The sequence below is a fragment of the Ciconia boyciana genome, chromosome 2 (genome assembly GCF_034638445.1).
Source record: "Ciconia boyciana chromosome 2, ASM3463844v1, whole genome shotgun sequence".
Taxonomy (NCBI): Eukaryota; Metazoa; Chordata; class Aves; order Ciconiiformes; family Ciconiidae; genus Ciconia; species Ciconia boyciana.
Genome location: NC_132935.1, coordinates 22444118 through 22466651, shown reverse-complemented (window position 1 = coordinate 22466651; position 22534 = coordinate 22444118). Strand labels below are relative to the sequence as shown.

The 22534-nt window shown below is 34.8% G+C and overlaps 1 protein-coding gene across 10 annotated transcripts in view; it reads left to right on the top strand.

Moving 5' to 3' along the window:
* RIMS2 (regulating synaptic membrane exocytosis 2) overlaps window positions 1–22534 on the top strand; it is a 494921-nt gene that overhangs the window by 334633 nt on the left and 137754 nt on the right. For 4 of the 10 annotated variants that reach the window (XM_072852060.1, XM_072852059.1, XM_072852058.1 and 1 more), the window contains 2 exons: window positions 21036–21215; window positions 22344–22453. In XM_072852060.1, coding sequence (XP_072708161.1) covers window positions 21036–21215; window positions 22344–22453 — 290 coding nt within the window. Of the gene's footprint in view, window positions 1–5212; window positions 5279–5874; window positions 5983–9674; window positions 9741–12201; window positions 12265–19451; window positions 19524–21035; window positions 21216–22343; window positions 22454–22534 lie in introns of all 10 variants that reach the window. The other 6 variants (XM_072852063.1, XM_072852061.1, XM_072852064.1 and 3 more) reach the window with 4 other exon arrangements.

Here is a 22534-nt window from a genome sequence, read left to right as displayed (position 1 = left end):
TTACTTAAATTACAGTCAGGTAATACACTGGAAGAAGCTGACTACAAGAATAGATAAGCAGTAATAGGATGATAGCAGTTTCTTGAGTCAACTGAGTTTGATTCATGCAGGCTCTAACAGTGGAACAGAAAGTCTTGTTTTGCATTCAGAATTATTTATGGGTATTCCAATAAGCACAACATTGTCAGGATGTAATAGTACTCCAGTACTTCATCCTTTCCACAGAAATTCTTGGGAGTCAACTTCCTACTCTAATAGGGAAGCTGGAATGTTAATCAGATAGTGGGACCTGGTCACAGAAAATGAAAATTGAAAGGAATAGATTATCTTCTAATGCCTCTTCTTTTCTATTGAATAAAATATCCCAAGCAGTAAAGACCAGGTTAAACTCCCCTTGCACAGTAAGAAGAACAGAAAGGTATGCCATGGGTGGTTCAAGTGAGGCACTCTGTGTATGTGTGTGTGTTTTCAAGTGTGCTTCTGAGACTGTTCTGGTATGTCAAGCCTGTTCCTGGTACTAAGTACGTCCAATTAGGCAATCTAATTGGTCACTGAATCACTGATCTCTATTCTGTTACTCTGATGATTCATTGAATTTTTATGAAGGTGTAAGGAAATGGACAAATAGGTGAGCAATATCAGAAAATTTTAAGTCATCATTTTCTGTTCACTTTAAAAAAGGAAAGTTACCATGTTTGCCTGTATGTCTGGAATCTTGTCAGAATAGTGGAAATCTGTTTTCACCTGATGCAAGGGGGGGGGGTGTATATACATAAATTATCATTTTGCAAAACCTATAGTGCTGCCTTATCAGACTAACGTCATTATTTTAATATAAGTGAAATGAGTTGCTGCTGCAAATTTTCTGTCCATGCTATCTGTAACAAAATATGTAATGTTTCAGAAATCTGTGAGGATGCATACTAATATTTTCATTTTAGCATACCATCATTTGATATCCTTCTGTCATTGACTACTATAATGTAGCAAGTAAGGCATGTGTGGTAAAAGGCTAGAAGTCTAAATGAAGGTTGCCAAAAAAAAAGTATCTTGGAGTTCTTTTGTCTTTTTAAAAATCTGCTATATCTAAACCTTGTCCATGTCTCCATGGTCTTCCGAGCATTCCCATCTACATGTGCATATGAGATCATGATTTTCATGAACAGCTCAAAAGACATGTTTATTTTAGATGCAGATCTGGAACACTTCTGGAGTTCTTTTGCACTTAGGCAATGCAAAGCTTAATTATTTTACTGCATTATGATTTATTTACATTATGATGTTAAGAGTTTTAGACTGGCTATTAGCCAAATGAAAGTTGTGTATGTTTCAGTTTTGGACAGTGAGAATTAGGTATGTCAAAGGCATTTTTGGTGTTCTGTTGTTAACGTATTTATAAAAACATAAATAATTTATTTTAAGCTAAATACATAAAGTATTAACAATAAAGAAATAAATAGTGGAGTATTGACTGGATGCTCAGAAGGTAGATGACATTTAAGCCTTTTGCTCTGTATGTTGAAATACATAAAGCACAGAAAAATATACTGCCTCCTAATGTGCATACTATCACGTTTTGACTTATGTGATGTCAGTCATTCTGTCTTCCATACAGATATGGCATGCACCTTTCCTTTCTTTTTTACTAACCATGCATATTTTATGGAAAATATTACTGTACTTCAACAGAAACAATTTCCAGACAAAGAGACACACATGCTTACATGAATCATATCTCTATAATTATTATTGTTATATAGTTAGAGATATATATGAAAATGCACAAACATTGTTAGGTTATATATTCTTGATTTATGATGAATGCCTTGTACTCTAGTAAGTTACTACATTAATTCATGTATAGAACTGATTTTTCTTCTTAATGAATTCAGACATAATCTTCTCATTTTTTATGTTGCATTTGTAAGAACATTTTATAGTGACTTATTATCTATTATGAGTTACCATGGATAACATGGAGTCTAAAGAATAGGGAAAGTATGAATAGTGAGTAATGCCAGAGGATCAGGTCAAGTATAAGCTAAAGCTTACCTCACTTCTCTATACAGACAAGCGGAGTTCTGAGTGATGAGAAAGCATATTTCAAACTTGTTAAAAGTTATTACATATCAAACTGTATAAGTGGTTGTATCTAAATGCCAGCTTACTCTGATTCTGAATTCCTGAATTAAAAAAAAAAAAAAAAAGAAAAAGGCTGAACTGCCTGCCATACATTCACAAGCAAAAGTCTCAGACCTTGATAAGAACACTAGAGCTCTGAGTTTCTAGAAGTATTAGGACAAAATTTGATACCAGAGGTTGGGCACTTAAAATAGTTTAGTGGGGATTTGAAAAGTAGTTAGGACTCAAATCCTAAGCAGAACATTAACTGATGGTGTTTCATTCATAGAATCATAGAATCACAGAATCATTAAGGTTGGAAAAGACCTCTAGGATCATCTAGTCCAACCGTCAACCCAACACCTCCATGGCTACTAAACCATGTCCTGCAGTGCCACATCTACATGTTTTTTGAACTCCTCCAGGGATGGTGACTCCACCACCTCTCTGGGCAGCCTGTTCCAATGCTTCACAACCCTTTCCGTGAAGACATTTTTCCTAATATCCAATCTAAACCTCTCCTGATGCAACATGAGACCATTTCCTCTAGTCCTATTGCTAGTTACTTGGGAGAAGGGACCGACACACCCACCCTGCTACAACCTCCTTTCAGGTAGTTGCAGAGAGCGATAAGGTCTCCCCTCAGCCTCCTTTTCTCCAGGCTAAACAACCCCAGTTCCCTCAGCCACTCATCACAGGACTTGTTCTCCAGACCCTTCACCAGCTTCATTGCCCTTCTCTGCTCCAGCACCAGCTCCAGCACCTCAATGTCTCTCTTGTAGTGAGGGGCCCAAAACTGAACACAGTACTTGGGGGGTGTGGCCTCACCAGTGCCGAGTACAAGGGGATGATCACTTCCCTAGTCCTGCTGGCCACACTATTTCTGATACAAGCCAGGATGCTGTTGGCCTTCTTGGCCACCTGGGCACACTGCTGGCTCATATTCAGCCAGCTGTCGACCAACACCCCCAGGGCCTTTTCCACCAGGCAGCTTTCCAGCCACTGTTCCCCAAGCCTGTAATGTTGCATGGGGTTGTTGTGACCCAAGTGCAGGACCTTGCACTTGGCCTTCATACAAGCAAGTGAAGGGAACATGCTGTATAGTAAGTTAAGCTGCTTGCAAATAGCAATTACATTCCCGTGAAATTTGTGTTCTGCAACACATGTTCTGCTTGAAGTCCTAGTTTTGTTTAAAGCTTTGCTCTTTAAAAACTGGTTGAATATATTGTATTTATTGATGTCTTATATTTTTGAAAGAGTATCAAGAAAACTTGTCAACAATTCACTGGAGAGATAAAAGGGGACGTGAAAGTGAATTGTTAACATTAAAATGTCATCTACCAGCTGGAAACACTTAATTGCTTATTAATACTAATGTAATATTTGCAAGAGTTTTGTGGTGTTAATTCTAGGGTTGCATCTAAATAATTTAAGGGCATATTCATGTGGATATAGCCTGGGAATGTCACCATGTAGTGCTGAGAATAAGGTGGTATGCAGTTGTTTGCCATCATCACATGTATCATAGCTGCTGTGGGGTAGAGTCCTACCTTTTTATTTGATTGTTCTTCCTGTGGGAGTGCATATATTCTAAAGGAAATTTTAAGAACATGATGGAATTATTTTTTAATGCTTCTTGGCAGCATGCTGACTGCCAGGCTGTTATGGGTAGACTACTTTTGGTACTCAGGTCTGTGCATTAGTTTAAGAACCCTAATACTTTTTGCAGCCCCTGGTGTAGCTCTATGATTATTTTCTTAATTGTTAGTCCTTCCGAGGGTCTCATCTTCAAATTTTTGGTGTACCGTGTCAAATTGGGCCCTGTCGAATTGTGTACGGCTCCTCATTCTTGTAACAAATTGCAAAGTTTAAATTGCATAATCAGGGACTTAAGTTAGAAGCTTTTTATAGTAGTAACTGTACTTTTGCATGTATTTGACAAGAAGTGAGCACAAAGGTCTCTTGTACTATATATAATTAACCTAATATGCTTATAAAGAATATTTACATGTGGCTGATGATACATTTTATCCACATGCAAAAGAGGAAAAGATAATAAGTTCAGGTAATATAGCTACCTGTAACAATGTGTTTGATTACTAGAAAATCATTAATTATAAGCAAATTAAGAAATGAGAAATAAAAGCAGAGGATAAACATGAGGTTTTCCATATTTCTTGGGAAATCAGTTTACACTTCCAATGTGGACTTTTGTGATTAGACATTCCTTTAAAATACCCCAACTTCAGAGGAGCTATAGACCAATCCTTTGCATTCTAATAATTCCTTGTAAATTGGAAGAAAAAACTACTTTCAAAACCATTTTTCCTGTACTGTGTGCATGTATTTATACTAGAAGAGAAATAACATTCTTATATTTTTGATAATTGGAAAATATCTAGTGCTGTAACAAATATATTTAAAATATATAAATTTTGACATATTTTCAAAATATAAGCAATATATAAATATCTTGTTTATATTATTTTGAAATGCATGAATTTGTTTTTTGACATATCCTGTTATAGATGTTATATCTCTTCATTAATTATTTAAATAATAACAAGGCTTTCATCTAAATTCATCTTTTATCACAATAGGATAAACATTAGGAAAACACACGCAGAAATGGGAAAGCTCTGGAGCTAGTTATGTGGGGACAGATTTCCCAATGGTGGTAGCCTTTCAGACAGACTAGGTAAACCTCTGCTAAAGATATTATTCCTACTGAAGTTATCACTGCCTTCAAGCAAGGGAACAGGCAATCTGACTTCTTGAGATTGCTTTCAGGCAGAGATTTATACATTTTTTCCTCCTAACTGAAATAATGTAGAAAATCCCAAATTTTAGCTATCCACTTGATCCATAGTCTCCTACTGGCTTCCTAAAATAAATGTGTGAATCATCTAGATAATTTTACCTTTAGAATTGTATATCAGATTTCTAACTTTGTTAATAATTTCAGTGCTCTACAGAATGCTTTTGTAGCTCCTGTATTCTAGATTTTTATGTCTTCTGTTGTGTGATGTGTATCATTCCTTCTCCATCTTACTGTCTCATATTTGTATTTTTCTTTCTGCCATCTACTTAGTCATTATGTTACTTTACCTCGTTCCCGGTATACCCAGTCCACAGATCACCATTACAGAGATGCCAGGTATATGTTTTCCTCTCTGTGACTTTGTGTGGATAATGCATGTACTTCTAGGTACCTACATGTCTACTTCCATTTTTATTAGTCTGTGTGTAGTGGTAGAAAACTTAGAAGTGTTGAGTTAATATCAGCATTAGCTTTCCTAATATAGTGTGTAGACAAACACTGGGTAATTCTTCGTATGTTTCATTTTTTAAGCATTTTTTCACTGCCAGTAGTCTATAATTGGTGGTCCATGAAGATGATGCTATATTTATATCATTCTAATGTCTTTTATAAAGTCAATAAAGAAAATTATTTAAATCAACAAACATAAATACCTGCTAATATTGTGATTTTCATATACCGAATGTCAGACATATATGGCTGTGTTAAAGGTTACAATAGATAAAACTGGAGTGATACCTTTCTCATAGTCTCAGCTGCAGGCCAATATACCTTAATTTTTAAAAGTATTTTTGCAAAATTCACCAAAGTTCCAGCTGAGTTTTCTTCCAGTGTTTTGTTCTGTTGCTGACATTGCTTGCTTTTCATGTTGTTTTGTCCTCATTTCATCTTTGTTTTGCTTTTCATTGTGTTCACCCTTTATGTTTTGGCAGCCAGGATCACACAATGTATCCTCTATTTTGTGAAGATGCAATCAGATTACTTCGCTCCCGTAAGATGTGCCGTACCTATTCTGAGGGTGCTTACTATGATCTTGAGAGGTATAATTGATGTGGAGCATATCATTAGCTCTGCCACTTATACTTTGACAGTACTGTAGTTGGTTTCCAAACTGAGAACGTGATCTATGTTTTATGTGTTTATCATGTGAAGATGTTTTATAATACTCTGTGAGTATGTATGCATCTAAAACTGACTTCTCGGGACTATGAGTAAATCCCAAGAGAAGCTGAATAGCTTTATAGAAGTCAGTTTCATAAATTAGGTTACATGGATATTGTATGTAACTGTCTTTCTTTGTATAACCCTTATTTTTGCTGGAATTTTCCAAAGTGCTTATAGTACTTATTATTCTCTTTTAAATAATGAGGAAAAGCCTATCTTCTTCAAAGTACACAGAAATAGAGTCTTTCTGAAATCTCAGACTTTGCTTAACTGAAAAATAGAGTGAAAAGTAAAAGTTTATGTTGTAGATATTTGTATAGTGCTTATTCTGTAATTTATGAGTACTTACTTGTATACATTCACAATACCTGTGTGTGATTACAGAACATCAGAGTTCCTATTTATATATTAAATATATGGCAGAGAGAAGTTGAGCCCATAATAATTTCTATGAAATAAATGTATTTTAAATACAATGGCTTTTAAGAGATGTAAAAAGACATGCTGGTGTAGTATTGTGATTATGATATTTTCAGAAATATTGCAAAACAGCAAAAAGTCTACATGGTTGTGTGTGAATAGGAATAAGTATATAAATGTGATAAACTGCGAGCCAATAAAAAGGAAGTGGTGGCTTCAGATCTCAAATAGCAGATATAATGGTTGGTACGGCTATTGCTTTACAAGAGGGGCCATGTAAAATTTTCCATAGCAAGAACTAAAGAACTCGTGATATAGTAACTTCATGGCTGCCCTCTGGATATGAGTTCCTCTGAGAAGTTTGCTAAGGTTTGCTCTGGATTCAGATTGTATATAACCTTATTTTTAGTAAGTGTAAAACTACTTCTGGATGCAGAAACAAAATAGAATCTGAAACTTTTATAGTATCATAGAAGTATTCCTTCCAAAGAAATACTGGTTTTAAAAAATTCTCCTATATTATAATAGACATTATAACCTTTAGAACTCTGTTAAACATTTGTTTTGAAATGATGCTGTTTTACATGAAACCTAAAACAAAGTGTGTAAATAGTTCAGTCCACATGTAGAAACTTTAATAAGGAGAGGGATTTTTGGTTTGTTTGCTGAAAATATGTGATGAAATGTGCTCATACGTATGCTAGTTAATTTTTAGATACTTTTTTTGCCTTAGTTATATACTCACATTTGCATTAGTTTATCTGAACCTGTTTCAGATTGCCAGTTGTATCTGTGACTGCTCAGATATTGCTGAAAGTTGGAGCTATTATCAAATTGTCTTAGTTTGAGGATGTTGACTTGCGAATCTTAATCTTTGTTTCTACAGAAATTAATTTCTCAAAAATAAAGTCAATTCAATGAAAGTAAAGGGCAAATGTGGCAGTACTGCATAAAGATGAAAAAGCTGGGATGGAGTAAATCTTTTCCCGGGCTTTATTGAAGAGAAGGCTATTAAAGCTAATTCCTCCTGGGGTCAGAAAGGAAAATCCGACATGAAGTGGAATATCTCTAGCTCACTGTTAGAACAGTATCTTGAGATTCCTTGGGCCTAGGAACTGATCCTGGATTCTCTGGTCCTCTTGAATCCAGGCTGCCTGTGGGTAACGTTAGTGTTCAAGTTACTTGAGTCATCTTACCAGATATGAACTACTCCCCTCATAGCCACTATCATTTTTCCTAGTTTTTCATCCTTTTTGTCTTTCCATATTCTGACAGCAGTTCTCTAGGTATTTAAGGACCATTTAAAGCATAATCTTTATCCCGTTCCTCCTTATCCATTGAAAAACACTAAGTAATTTCCTCTTCCTTATCTTATTTATTGGAAATATATGAAAAAAATTACTTTTTAAACAATATTTCCTCATTTATCTCTACACTTTTTCCCAGTTTAATGCTCACTGTAAATTACATTATTTTTGTAGGTCAAGGTGTTAGTCCTGTCTTCTTAGTTCCATCTGCTTAATCAATATCATCTTGATATCAAACAATCACCTCTCTTCCTGTCTTTTACTTTCACTTATTAAGCATGTGAAATAACTTTCCACTTTCCACTGTTCATCAAAATAGCAACATCGTTCTACACAGTCCAGCATTCAGGGAAGAGTCTCTCATGTGGGACAGAGAGTTTTATATCTTACATCACTGTGAATCTGCCAGTGTGGGTGTCCTGCAGGCAAATATGTCATACAGATACATCAGTCAAAATTACTTGCCTTCTTTGTAATTCTTGGCTCCTTTCATTGCTTATCTTGTAGTCATTCACAGCCAGCCCATTAACTCTTGTGGTCTCTTCTAGCAGTTTTTTTCTTTTTTTTCCCCACAGAGTGACTACTTGGTTCTCTTTCATCTTTTCTCTGCTTTTGTTTCAGTTTGTTTCAGTTACTCTTTATCAGATTTGATAGTCTTTAGTTCATTAGTTCTAGGACACATTTACATTATCAGAAACCTTAATTTCTGAATTCATTCTTAGGCTATGGCACTCATCATTTTGTCTTTGTGATAGTTCCCCCTTTTTGAAGAAGTCCAACTGTTTCCCCCCAAAAAGAAACAGAGGGGGCATTGACAAGATACTTACTCCAGCATATGCAGAAGAAAGACAATAGACACGTGCAGCTTCAGTGACTTCAGTGCCCTTTGGACCTGGGGCTTTCTCAAGAACACCCTGCTGCTCAGTACCCCACTCCAGTTTTCCTTGATTCTTTAATGTGATAGTCAGCATGGTAGCACTAACTAGTATCAGTTCACACTGCTGCAGCTACTCAGATTGAACATATATAAGACATCATGGTTGGACATGTAGAGCTTTACTTACACTTTTATTTATATCCTCTAATTCACAATCCTACAGAGTTATACAGGCTTGTTCATAATTTGACAGTCACCCAATTTAAATTGGCTGACATATGCATGTTCTCAATGACCGAGTAAAGTTCTCAAGATTTTTATCCCAATTGTTTTTAAAATTAAAATACTAGCAGCTCCTCCCAAATAAAAATCTGCTGAAAATCTCACTGTATGAAATTCTTTCTCAACTTACCTATCTCAGAGCTCAGCTTAGTCACTGAGAACACCACACTATGTGCTATTTTTATTTTTTTTAACTTAGTGTTTGAGGTTAGTGTTTGGAAGTCAATAAAAGCTGGTTTGTGCACATTTTGTGCAGGATGTGGGGTTTATTTCAGGCAGAATTTCTGTTGCTTCAGTTAAGGAAACAAAATGTTGCTTCCATTTTGTTTTCTGACTTTCATTTTAACAATCAGAAATTTTCTAAAATCCATATCCTGTTTTTGGTGAGATTTCTCAGTTGCTGAAATACTGTTTTCCTATTGATGTAACTTTTCACCCCTATGAAATATGTGTGGGTTGATCAAGTGTTGTTAATATGTTGTTAATTATTTCTGAATAGAATTTGAAAGTAGAAGTTTAAAATGACATATATTTGAAAATATATGTTCAGAATATACTGCTGAAGTGTAGATAAGTGTGCTCTGTGTTCATCATTATCTTAATAACACAGTGAGGGAAAACATAATGAAAGAAGCACCCTTTAAAATGTCTGAAATATCTGTGCTGTTTATTCCATATTCAGGAGGACTAGGCAGGAGAGAAGAGTGCCTAATTCATATTATGACGACACAACCTATACTCCTGAAAGGTATTTTAATTTATACAGTAAAAATAGATAAAGTTGAGTAATACATTTTTTCTGAAGTGTAGTCTAAAATTTTTAATTGGCCTAGACAAATTATATTTAAATTTACAGTGCACTTTATGCAGTATTTCTCTAAATACAGAACAACAAATCTCAATAGTTTTAAGTACCTCATTTTCTTTTAGCCCTCCACTAACTTGACTTTGGATTTTTTTTAAGCATAATTCTTAACTTGAAAAATTTTTTATTCATTAAGTGTGGGAGGAGAACTGAATAGTACAGAGGAGCTAGGTACAGCTGAAGGTTTCTTCCCCACTTAACGGCAGCATATTTCTAATGGCTAACCTTTTCAGTCACTAGGAGTGATTACAGGACAATTTAGAATCCTCAATTTCATTCTTTTAATAACCTGAGTCACTTAAGAAGGCCCTCAGCTTTTGACATATTACTGCCCGTATTGACATAAAAAAGGACTAACTGAACGCCTTCAAATTGATTTTGGGTACTTGCTGTGCTAGGACTAAAAGTACGATTGTTCTTCTTAAATTTTGATATGCATATAGGGTATCACAGTGAACATAGTATAACTAAAATCTGACGTGTAATCTGAAAACTTTTGGAGTGTCTCTGGAAATAGTTATTTGATAACAGCATTTCATGTTTAAAGAGCTAGGCAAAGTCCAAAAAGAAGGAAATCTGAACAAAGAAGCAAGTTGATGTTCTTCTCCCTTTGTACAATTAGATCTTTTATATTTCTCTGTCCATTTTTAAGTCATTGTCTGATTTTTGTCTACAGTAGGGGAGCAGGTAAAGCAGGGATTATTTTCTAATAGCAAGAAATTTTGGTTTTATTTGATTGCTATGAATAAATACAGTCATATTTAACAAAAAATAAAAGTGCACTGCAATTTTAAAACCATGCTTATGTATTTATGGTGTCTATAATAAAGTACTTTTACAGAAGAATCTTACTTAAAATACTGGCTAGTTGGAGAGACTGGCTTCAATTTTAAGGATACGGATGATCAGGGGAGAGTGTAAAGATATACCTGTCATTCTCCAGCTGTATTCTAATTTAGATTGAACTAAATCTAAATCTAATCTAAAACAAAATTAGATTAAACTAAAGTAACTTTCATCCAGTTGTTGATCTGGCTACAAACAATGCAAAAAAAATGCCATTCCCTGTACCATCCAATTTGATATAGAAGAAACAAGAGCATCTGAGTGACATTCACATATACTGCACTCCATACTGTCTTCCCTCAACATAACGACCAGGAAGTGTGGGGTTATTTAGTTTGTAAACATATTGCAAAACCTCAGATTCTGAAATCTGAGATGTTTGGAATAAAAATGGAGTAATGCAAAAAATACTGCTGTGATTCCCAGGAACAAGTTCATGAAAACTTTTGGATAAGTGTATTCAAGCCATTAAAAAGTTCATCCTGCAGACTTTGGCTAGGATTTTCAGTACAGACGAAGGAAGGTTTATATGCAAGTTGATAATATGATGGTCCCTCGATCTTTTCTGAAAATCCCTGCCTTACTTCTCACTCACTGTTATGTGGAAATCATTGAATAGCAGGACTATTGAAGTTCAAGGGTTTACCTAAGCGAGATCCTGAAAATATGGAACTCCAGAGATCCAGCTGAAACTCCTTAACCAAAGGATGATTTGTATATACTCTTAATATACTGGAGTAATGGCACATAAACAGTTTATTCCCTGCTTTCTGAAATGAAAGCAGCTTTTTTGTCCCATTATTTCTTTTCTCAGTAGTTCTGCTTAAGATAAAATATTTCTACATGTGTTTTATGTTGTCTTCAACTGATTTACTGAAATGATGCTGCAAATGTTTAGGTAGCCCATGTTCAGTACCTGGAAGAATAATACAGGTATAAAATTTAATTAGTTTTCATTGTTTGATCAGAGTGAAGTGAGTTTTCTTCTGCTTCTTAAATAACTGTAGAAACCAGCACCCTATCAAATAGAAAAAATAATAAATTTGAAAAAGTTAGATATTTGAGGTTAAAAGCAGTATTTTAAACTATTGCTACATAGAATGTTATTTTTATTAATGTTATATCTCCACAATTACTTTTTAATTATTCCACAAACTCAATAGCCATTGAAATCATGAAGACTTTTGTGTAAGAAAAGACAAGGGATCAGTTAGTCTTTATGGAACTGAAATTCATGGCTAAACTACTGAAAAGAATAAAGGTGAAATATATTTAGAATTATATCAGGAAAAATTAAACATAATTTGCTTGGTTTTTAATTTAAAAAGATATGGTTTTCTTCATACCTTAGAGAAAATAGGAAATGTACACAATTATTTGGAAACATTTGGAAAGCTTCCCATTTTATTGAGAAGTGGTCATGTCATATGAATTAGAGTGTTATTAATAATATATATGTTCCTTTGTAACATTTCTTTATTTTAACTGCATTGTAAAGGTGGTACAATGGTGCAAGTTCATGGGCAGATCATATAGTCAATGGTTCAGCTGAAACTTATGGGTAAGTAAAGAGTGTAGTGTAACAGATATAGCTAAAATGTATTTCTAATCTTTATAATACGAGTTCATTTATAATTGTACCAAAGTTATTCCTAATAAGTATACTTTTCTTGATGTCTTTCTTTCTTGACTCAGGACTCAGGCACATTTATGTGCTAGTCTTTTTTCCAAGATTAAGCTGTTTTATTCAGTTACAAATAGAAAAAGAACATTAATTATGTTTGAACTATTTTTAAAACATGTTCTCACTGTTCAGGACTGCTTTAATGAAAAAAGGCTTTTTGACTGATAATACCTGCCTACATTCACAGTGTTGGGGAATGTGTCTTTGAGACCTAATACTTTTTAGTTTTAGAAATAATCCCAGTTCTAACTGTCTATCCTATCTTCCTGTGTGATTGATGCATAACCCATGCAATGTGCTGTGTACCTTACAATCTTCAGTTCTTCCCAGCTGCAGTTGGCTCCTGATCAAGGGAGCGCACAGATTTTCCTTGCTATTAGTTCTTTGACTTTACCGCTTCTCCCTCATATTATTCTTGCTCTTGCAACATTTTTCTTCTTTATTTTTACTTACTTCCTTTGTGAATGTGCCCAGAGCTTGCTTCTTTCTGCCCTTCTGTATCTTGTAAGTAGGAGCTGGACTATACCTGTGGCATATTTTGGCTGACTAAAACAAACAAACATATGGTGTGGGTCCAAAATGCTGGTAAATCTTGAAGTTCTTAAGTGAAACTCCCACAGAGTTACCAGGAACTTTTCCTTGATGAAGACTAAGAGTTACAAAACTGTATCTCAAAAATATTTGTTGTGAAATTACACAAAATAATGCTACACATTGATGTCTCAAATGCTATAATTTTGTGCATACAAATACTTAATAACATGTAAATTGTGCATGAATATTGAATTTATTACTTATTAGTAAATTAATTACTGATCATACTTTGAATTTTGTGTTTCTATTTATTCTTTTGTGGTGATACAAGTCAATATATCTCTCTGGAGAAATAGTTATGTACCTAAAACAGATCACTAGAAGGCTATTAGACTATACTCAGTTGAATATAACAAACCATATAAAATGATACTATATATTGAAAACAGAAGATATATATTTATATATATAGAGAGAAGGGATTAGTCACAGTTCACCTGCAGTCCTAAGGCTATTTAAATAAAATTGTGATTCATATTTGTCCTGTATATGTTGACTAAAACAGGAATTCTGTTTAAGGAATTCAGAGACTGAAGGAGAATGTCAGTGACACTATTTACTTGAAACTAAAAAAATCTGGTAAAACCCAGAATTAATCCTTCAATATTTTAATGCAAGTTTCTCTCTCCTCTAGAGAGGAGAGGTTTGTAAGGGTCTTTTGGCTCAACATTAGTGCAGACAGAGACTTACTTGAGACCATATTTCATCCCTAGCTTTTTGAACCAGAGTGCCACTGTTTGCTGGCTCTCCAATTTTAAGTGTTTGAAGTATACACTTAATTTGTGCTTACGGCAAGGGCCATGCTTATTAGTTCTTCCTGGGAAAGTGCACAAGCATACTGAAAATGGACAGCATTTGAAGAAGGCTGGAAAGTCCTTAGTGTAAACAAAACTTTTGTGTTCACTTTTGATAGTCATATTAAATAGTTCTGGTTTACTTTACTTGTCTTAGATTTAGTATTGTATAGATGCTAATGTAGGTAAATATCAGGGAAAAAAGCAGATTTGTAACTTGAAGGAGAAACTTATTTGTTAGTACTCTGTCCCCATTTAAATTTAGCTCCAAAAAGCTGTGGAAAAAGAAATAAAAGATAAGAACATTTGTTGTGAACCAATATGATTTTTAGGCAGACCATAAGGCATAGAACATACCTTAATAGAATGAAGACTACTGAAATGGACCAGATTCTGTTAAGATCAGTGGATTTACAGAATGCCTTTAACAGAAACAGTATGCTATTTTGCTCATTTGTAATTTAAGAGCTTAAAAGATAATAAAGTCTTACATAACTGCTTACCTTGGAATGATCTGATTGAAATCCTGGCCTCATCAAGTGACAGAACTCTTGTTGACTTCAGTGAGGTCAGAATTACAGGTCTGTTGCCAAAAGTTAAGAAGACAGATAAACACATATTTGCAGTATTAAGCCCTGTTTGTGATAATTTACTACTTAAATGTCTGCCATATTATTGGTCTTTTAAAATGTTACTGGGTAAAAAGAGGCCAACTAAATACAGTGTGCCATGTACAAATAAAATTATATTTAAGATCTGAGGAAAAAAAATCCCACAAAACCCACCACGAACTAAGTACTTTTCAAATTTTGCATTAGCACTGTACTGTTCAAAGGTTGATTTAGGTACATGCTTAATTTTAAGCCTACAACTAATTCACTTGATTAGTCTGTAGTCTTAAGTGCTCTGCTGAACTGCATTTGAACATTCAAGCCCTACTAGGAAATGCTTCTCTCTCACTGCTTCTCTCTCAAGATTCTCTATGCATTGTCTTATGTACCTCTTATGCTTCAGTCATGAAATACATGTTCTTTAAAACCCTTGAATGTTCCTGTCATTGCTCATACATTATGATACAACCTTCAAGTTGAGTGGGTGAAATATTGTGTTCTGAAATGGGAAAAAAAGTGTAATAAAGTTATAATATAAAGGTGAAACACTTATACTTTGGAATATTTCTAATATTTTTATTAAAATTTAGATTATTATCTTGGAGAGAATTGCAGCAGTATATTCAGTTATAAAATTGAGCTGGGGGGCAGAGGATTTCAGCTCTCTTCTTTGAGAATTTTGAGTTCGCAGCTTTTGAATGCTAATCAGTTTTACCATGATCTTCAGTGAGTCATCTCATGAAGAAAGAGATATGTGTTCCTTCAGTGCGATTCTTTAATATTTGTCAATTGATGGTCTATGTTAAAGATACTAAAAGTTGGAAGTAGTTGGCAAAATACAAGGTACTATAAAAGGCAACTAGCTATGTGAGTGAAAATGTATGTTACAATTACCAGAAACAATAATGTAAAAACAAACACTTAACATATTACATTATAGCAAAAATCTGCCTAAGTCACTCAGACTTTTAAATTAGTAGTGAAGGAATACCTCCAAACATTTCATATTGTAGGCACAGAATAAAAATATATGAATAAATGTTAATATGATAAAGTTAGTGCAAGCTAAATAAATTGGTAAGACATAAGGCAACATATATGTTGCTTGCATTCATTGGTTCACCTCTGTGTAAGGAAATGGTAGGCTGCAAGGTTCATTTTTTGAGCAATTACCTTTGAGTAAAACACTGGAAACTGATTCTTAAACTAGTTAAAGTTAACTAGTTAAGTGAAATTAGTATTATTATTAGCTCATTTGCTGTGTTTGCTTTCATTTGAATGCAATTACAAATAGTGTTAACTGGAAGTTAAGAAGTCTCTTTCTCAAAAGCATTCACCACTTCTTTTTGTTTGATGGTGAGATTTTCTATGAAGAAGAAATTACTTATACATTTTTCTATTTTCCCTTCAAATGTACAAGTTGCTTTTCTATTCCTCCAAAATACACAAAATTAATTTGGTCTGATTTTACAGATAAAGAGAATATGAAATATTGCAGTCTTAATTGTTCCAGGATTGACACTACTTATTGGTTTTATTGATATTTGATTGTAATATCTAGCATAAACCTCTGACTGCATCCAGAGAATCATAACCTAATTTGGGTTGGAAAGAACCTTGAAAAAACTATCATCTGGTCTAACTCCCTACTTAAAAGCAGGGCTTTGCTATTCCTCAGTAAATCTATTGTTTATGAAACATATTTTGGAGAGTAAACCTCTATAGATATAGCAAAATATGCTTTCTTTAAGCATTTTTATAATTGTACCACGCCATCACGTGTTAGCATGATCAGATATGTCTACAACAGAATCACCAAAGTGACTGCAATGCCATGTACAAATACCTAAGCAAGCTGTAAGCAACTGAGTTTCTGTAGCTGTAGCAGTCTGTGCATAGCGGTGTGGAGTACAATGTGCCTGGGATTGCAGCCGAGTTCTCTGCTTTGTCTGCTTAGCTGAGTTAGCTAGTAGAAAAGTCTTTCAGATACTGGCATGTTACACTTTAGTCATGCCTGTGACTGTCATGTAGATATACCTGTAGTTATCACATACACTACAGTGTAATGTGCATGTGAATAGATGATGAGTGTGTGCATGTATGTATATAGATATAGATACTACATATATATAAAGCATGATAAAATATTACTGCAGCAAAAATATCTTGCTTTGCTTCCTATTTTTGTTTATTTTGCAGAAGTACCTAAAAGCATTATGTTCCTGGCTTTTAAAAACTATAGCAGCACATAATTTTATATGAAGTTTCTTTATCGGTATAGATGAGTGATTTGGTGAGATATCCAGTCACCAGTTTATCTAGATATTTGGCAATATACTGCTCCTTCCCTTTTTCCCATTTTCCATTACAATACTTATGACTCAAATTTAAGTTTGCTTGGTACTAGAAATCTCAGTTGTTTGTAGACATGCTTATCTATGTTATGCTAACAGAGGATCTTGTGTCTGTGACTAAACAGCAAAGTTCCTATAGCTAGTAGAAGAATATCATGTCCAAGGATTGAAATCCAGCAGCCATCCACAGACACTGACAGGTATTACCATTGTATATTAGCTGGAGTTTGAAATTACGATAATTAGAAAATGTATTGCTGTATTTTTCTCGTTCTGTGCTCAGTGTTTCTAGATGAAAAAAGATGCACTAGGAGCTGAATTGTAGTGTATTGTAATCCTACAGCAATTCTATTTTTATTTCTTCAGTTTTTTGTTACAAGAACAACCTAGTACTAAAATTGTGATTGGCATGATCTCATAGCTTGCTTTTTTAGTCTTGCACACAGTAAAAGAATTTAACAGAGGCTTTCAAATAAACTGCTTTCAGTTATTTTGGGGAAAAAATAACTTTTATTTGTGTTGTAAGCTGTTATGATTGCTTACTGTTGAAAAATGTTCATCTTTTATAAGGCTTTCTCTATACATATGTTTAGATCAATGAATGTATTCATTTGTTGAATATTCCCCGTTTTGTTTGCTAAGAAAAGTAACAAATCTGAAAAATTAAAAACTAGAAATGGTTACTTTCTGCATTGGGAAAAGAGTTAGCTTTTGAAACTTCCAGAATATGAATATAGAACAATGCAGATAAATCAGTAGTTAAAACAAAATGTTGTAGCACCTTTGGTTAGATACTGTAGTTACTAGAATTTACAGTGGTACCTAAATAGTATGGGATTCTAATTCTAATTTTTGATGGGTTTGGAATGTAAAGTTAGATTGTGAATACTCACAGAGCTTTCTGCATGTTGGCTTACAGTGAGCTCAAACAGTTTCAGAGTGATAGGTGTGCTTGGTTAAGAAGCAAACACTTACTGCCGTACTCTTTCCTCAGTGTAGCGGAGAGTTATGCTCACAAGTCTTGTAGACTTTGACAGGGGAATAGGCCACCTACCATGCATGTTTCCTTAGCAAAGGTAGAAGGATGCTATGATAGGCAATACTAAATGGAGGAGGTCACTATTTGACATTTCATTAACTGTATTTTTTATAATGAAAAGTCTGTTAGCAAAGATAAACAGCTCGAGCATACATTAAAATATTACATGGATGTTGAATACTTTAACTTAGACTATTATATTTCCCTGTTTAAAAATCAGTAATTCGTATGATATGAATTATAATGGGAAGAGAGGAAACTTTCATCTAGATAACTTGGAAACATAAGCCCTCAATAATTTTACCTGAAAAGTTATGAACTTCTGTTTCTAATTCACCGAGGTGTTTTAAAAACTCCCCCTCCATGCTTATGGCTGGATTGTGATATTAATCCGTGGTTGTATACTGTGGTAGGTGAGGAGTTTCACTGCCCAAGCAGGTTATTGGAGTGATATTTTTTCTATAAAAGGGACAGTTCGTTTCTGAAGACCTGGATCATATAACACATGTGTTTACTGTTAAAAGGACAAAAAAAAAAAGTGAGGACAAGGAACAGACAGTAAAACTGTCTCTTGAATTGTTCTTTGTACATGTGTGATCTAAAACGACACAGTGAAGCTTTCAAGTGGAAGACTGTCAGTATGCTTATATAGCCTTCCATTTGCTGCTGTGGGTACTGAGAGGTTTGCAGCATGTAGCCTGTAACTTGAGGGTAACAACTCAGTTTCACCTCAGGATTCAACTTAGTCTTCAAATCCTTCAGTCTGCAAAACAACAGTGGTGCCAAAGCTTCATCTAAAAGCAAAAGGTTCACTGCCAAAATCCATGTTCTCCTTCACTTCTGGGAACTCCTGGATGTTTTTCTACTTGAAGTAAATGCCAGCTGCAGATTGTGGCAAACTGAATATTTATATTAACAGTTGAATATTAAATTTCTGAGGCCTTAATCTGTTAGCATAGTGGTTAGCTATAGTGGCTCCATAATGCTCTGCAGAATACAAAACCTGCCCACTAAGCCATGAGCACTGATCCTAATGGTAAAAATGCCTCCCTGCCTTCTAATACAGGCAATCGGTCAGATCCCTAACATCCTAAAAAAAATTTTTATACTGCAGCTAAAGAGAATGAGTCCTTAGGAGTAACAAGTGAAAGAGGCTTAATTTCTTATGGAGTATTTATGAGAATCATGTGGTTGCTACTCACCTGTTCCTCTGTATGTCCTACCGGGTGTTGGAAAGAGAAAGAAATAGAAAATGGAATGATACGTCTCGCCATATTGCCCAGTCCCTGCTGCTGTGTGCTCCAGCAGTCCCCCACTCACTGGCAGGAGAAGGGTTGTTCTAGCTCGCTGTGTGTGACAGACCCAAAGGAGAAAGTCTCTGTGGGCTCACTAATTTTCTTAAATATGTGGGTAAACAAGGTAGGGGTGGGTTCTCTGTACCTTAGTCATATTTTCTTTTGTAATTTTGTTAAATTGAGGAATATTTTTTCTTGGAATTTATTCCCATAGTCTAAGAATTTATTCCCATGGTCATTTATTTAACTACCATGCAGATGGCTGACACCTTTCTCACCTCCATAGCACTGAAACCGCTCTTAAACGGTGACCTAAACTAAGCAACATTCATATCAAAGCTAAGGTTGTGTTTCTTTGTCTATCCACAATGTAAAAGAAGCGAGACAGTGGATGTTTTTGCTGATGAAGCTTCCCCTTCAGAAACAGAACTGATAGAAGAAGAAGTGAGGTAATTTTGTTGTGGTTTTGTGCCAGGCTCATTGTACTTTTCCTCCAATCTTTAGTGCCTTGGCTTATAATTACCGTTATGTGTCTCACTGTGGTGTGTTTGCTTGTTAGGAGCTTATAGATGTAGGTTCATGGTGAATGGTATTATTCTGAACCTGTCTGTGGCAATTCCTTCGTATGCTCTAGGAGTCCAATTATTACCTCATGGAAGGCCTGAAGAGACATTCGTTTTAATGAATCTTTTATCAACTCATTCAGCAAAGTTAGCCACCCTAGAGACAACTATACTCTGTCTCAATATGGTTTTTAGAAAGAAAATGCTGTTAATAACATAAGACTCTTCATAATGAGGCTGTGGTATGTCTCTCTCTTTTTTGATACTAATTAAAATTCGGTTTCTTGTTACAGTTAATCACCAGCCAGTCACTCTTTGTATTAACTGACTTCATTGTAAAATGCATGACTTCGCTCAAGGAAAAGTCCTGAAGGGTACATGTTCCCCATTTGTATTCTATAGCTGTTCAGTTACTCAAGGAGAGCTAGGAAGAGTGTGAATTTAATAAGTAGCTCCATCAGGATATGAATTTTACTTTCAGAACTAGCTTGATTTTATGTATTTTAGGATATTGCTAGCAAATATTACTCCTTGCAAACAGACCAATTACATTGTGAAAAAGGGTGTAGCTTGATTAATTTCTGAAAGTAATGGCATGATTAATTGCCTAAGATAGTAGAAGACCAGACTGCTAGATCAAGAGATTCTCTTTTACTCAGCCTAATTTCTCCCCGTTGCATCTCTAATGGTAACTTTTTCCATTGCTGTTTTGGCACAGTTCTTTAGGCTGTGGGTTAGAAGATTTTTTTTTTTTATTACAAACCAGACTTTGTCTAGTTGGTGGAACCTCTGCAAGTACTAATGATGTTGTAGATTTTCATCTGACTACGGTCCGAGCACCACATATGAATCCATCACTATAGCATAGCTTATATTTTGACAGACATCCTGAGTCTAATAATAGTTAACAGTGCTACATGGTAATTACAACATCTGGAATGTGGGCTTTCCTATAAACAAGAGTACTACCTCTAAAGATAATGCAGTCTGTAAAAATCTAGTCATGTGAGTAAAAATGCTCAATTAAACTGCACAATTAAATGAGTCCTTAGCTTTAGTGAGACTTAATATTATGTCAGCTATTCTTTCCCTCCAAGGTTATGTATTAATTAACAAAATAATATTTTTATCCAGAAATTGTCAGGAAACAGACTATTGCATGGATAGTCATTCTGAGACATTGGAAACATTTCAGCTCATTTATCAAGACTATGGAGCAAGCCAAATCATACATGTATAAAAAAACTGTATGTTATCAAGAAGCGAACTCAGAAAATTTACCCCCCCAAAAAATGTACATAACAAAATTATTTGCTCCAAACCAGTATCATGCAGCATATTTTATAATTAATAGAAAAGTCAAAGGTCAACTGAGCTGCTTTTTGACTAACATTACAGGAATTGTGAAGCAGCAGATAGACAGCCATATCAAAGATCCAGATCAACAGAGCAACGTCCTATGCTAGAGCGGACCAACTCCCGCTCCCGATCCACAGAGCGTCCTGACTCAAACCTCATCAGGTCGATGCCTTCATTAATGACTGGAAGATCTGCCCCTCCTTCACCTGCCTTACCGAGGTGAAACAGACAAATCAATCAGACTAATCCCCTTCTGCCCCACCAGCTCACCATTTTATTTTCCCAGTAGCTAATTGGTATCGCCTCATCCTTAGCCGATCACTAGTAGCAATAGATACTAACCCTTTCAGTGCCAACACACTATTTATATTCTACTCTGGATATAATGGTGTGGCTGCCATTGCAAATTGTTTGCTAACAGTATTTAACTACATTTGTTTGTGATTTCTCATTTATCAGGAATCCTGGATGGTTTCCCACATAAAGCACCTCATAACTATCATATTCTTCTCTTACAGAATGAGAAACTGTATGTGTTCATCAGACATTGCTTATGGAACAATCATCATAACAACATCAAATGAAACTTTTTTAAAAAAAAGTTTCTTTAAATGGACTATACTAACTTTGTCTATTAATTACCATTTTAACCACCATTTTCTCTGACTACATTTTACTGTGCCATAGTCTGTATTGTTCCTGTTTGAGTGCTATACTTTCCTGATTGACATTTTGAAGATTTCTATACATTACTCTTAGCTTGAATAAACATAATTCAATAAAAAGATGAGTACATTTTGGTCTAGTTGATACTCAGTAAAGCCTCTCCTTATTTTAGAACTGCAGAATACATTCTTTTTTTTTCTGAAAGTTACAGTTAATAACATAAAATCCCCATTGAGAGTTAGAGTCAAATACCAGTGTCTTTTCTCAGTTTATTACTTTGTTTAGACAAATCCCTGTAATCTCATTGCCACTCAATGGTAATTTAACCAAATACAAGCTGAGTAAAGATCGTTGAATTTGACTTGTGGATAATTTTATGTGTATGTGGGTATTATATCCATATGCACATGAATATACACACAATACATTTTCTGGCTTGACTGTGCAAACAAGCATCTTATGGATGTTCAGCCTTAGTTTGGCTTTCTTTTCTTCTTTTTCACAGAGAGATTTCTCTTTTTAATCAGGTCTTTTTCTGAAAAGAGAGCATAGTTTCACTATGGGACTGCAAGGGTCCCATGTGATCTAAAGCCTACTTAGTCATGTTATCAGTTCTTGATGGTATTTAAGGATGAATTTGTCATTTAATGGCTATGGTTTGTTTTGATATGTGTCTCATAGGTCACATCCTCGAACTGGGTCTGTTCAGACAAGTCCATCAAGTACTCCAGTAGTAGGGCGAAGGGGCAGGCAGTTACCGCAGCTCCCACCAAAGGGGACGTTGGAGAGAAGTAAGTGTATGGTTTTCTCCTTAATGACGTTGCAAAATTATTCATGAAGGTCGATTATATTTATTATCTTTCTTTTGGCAT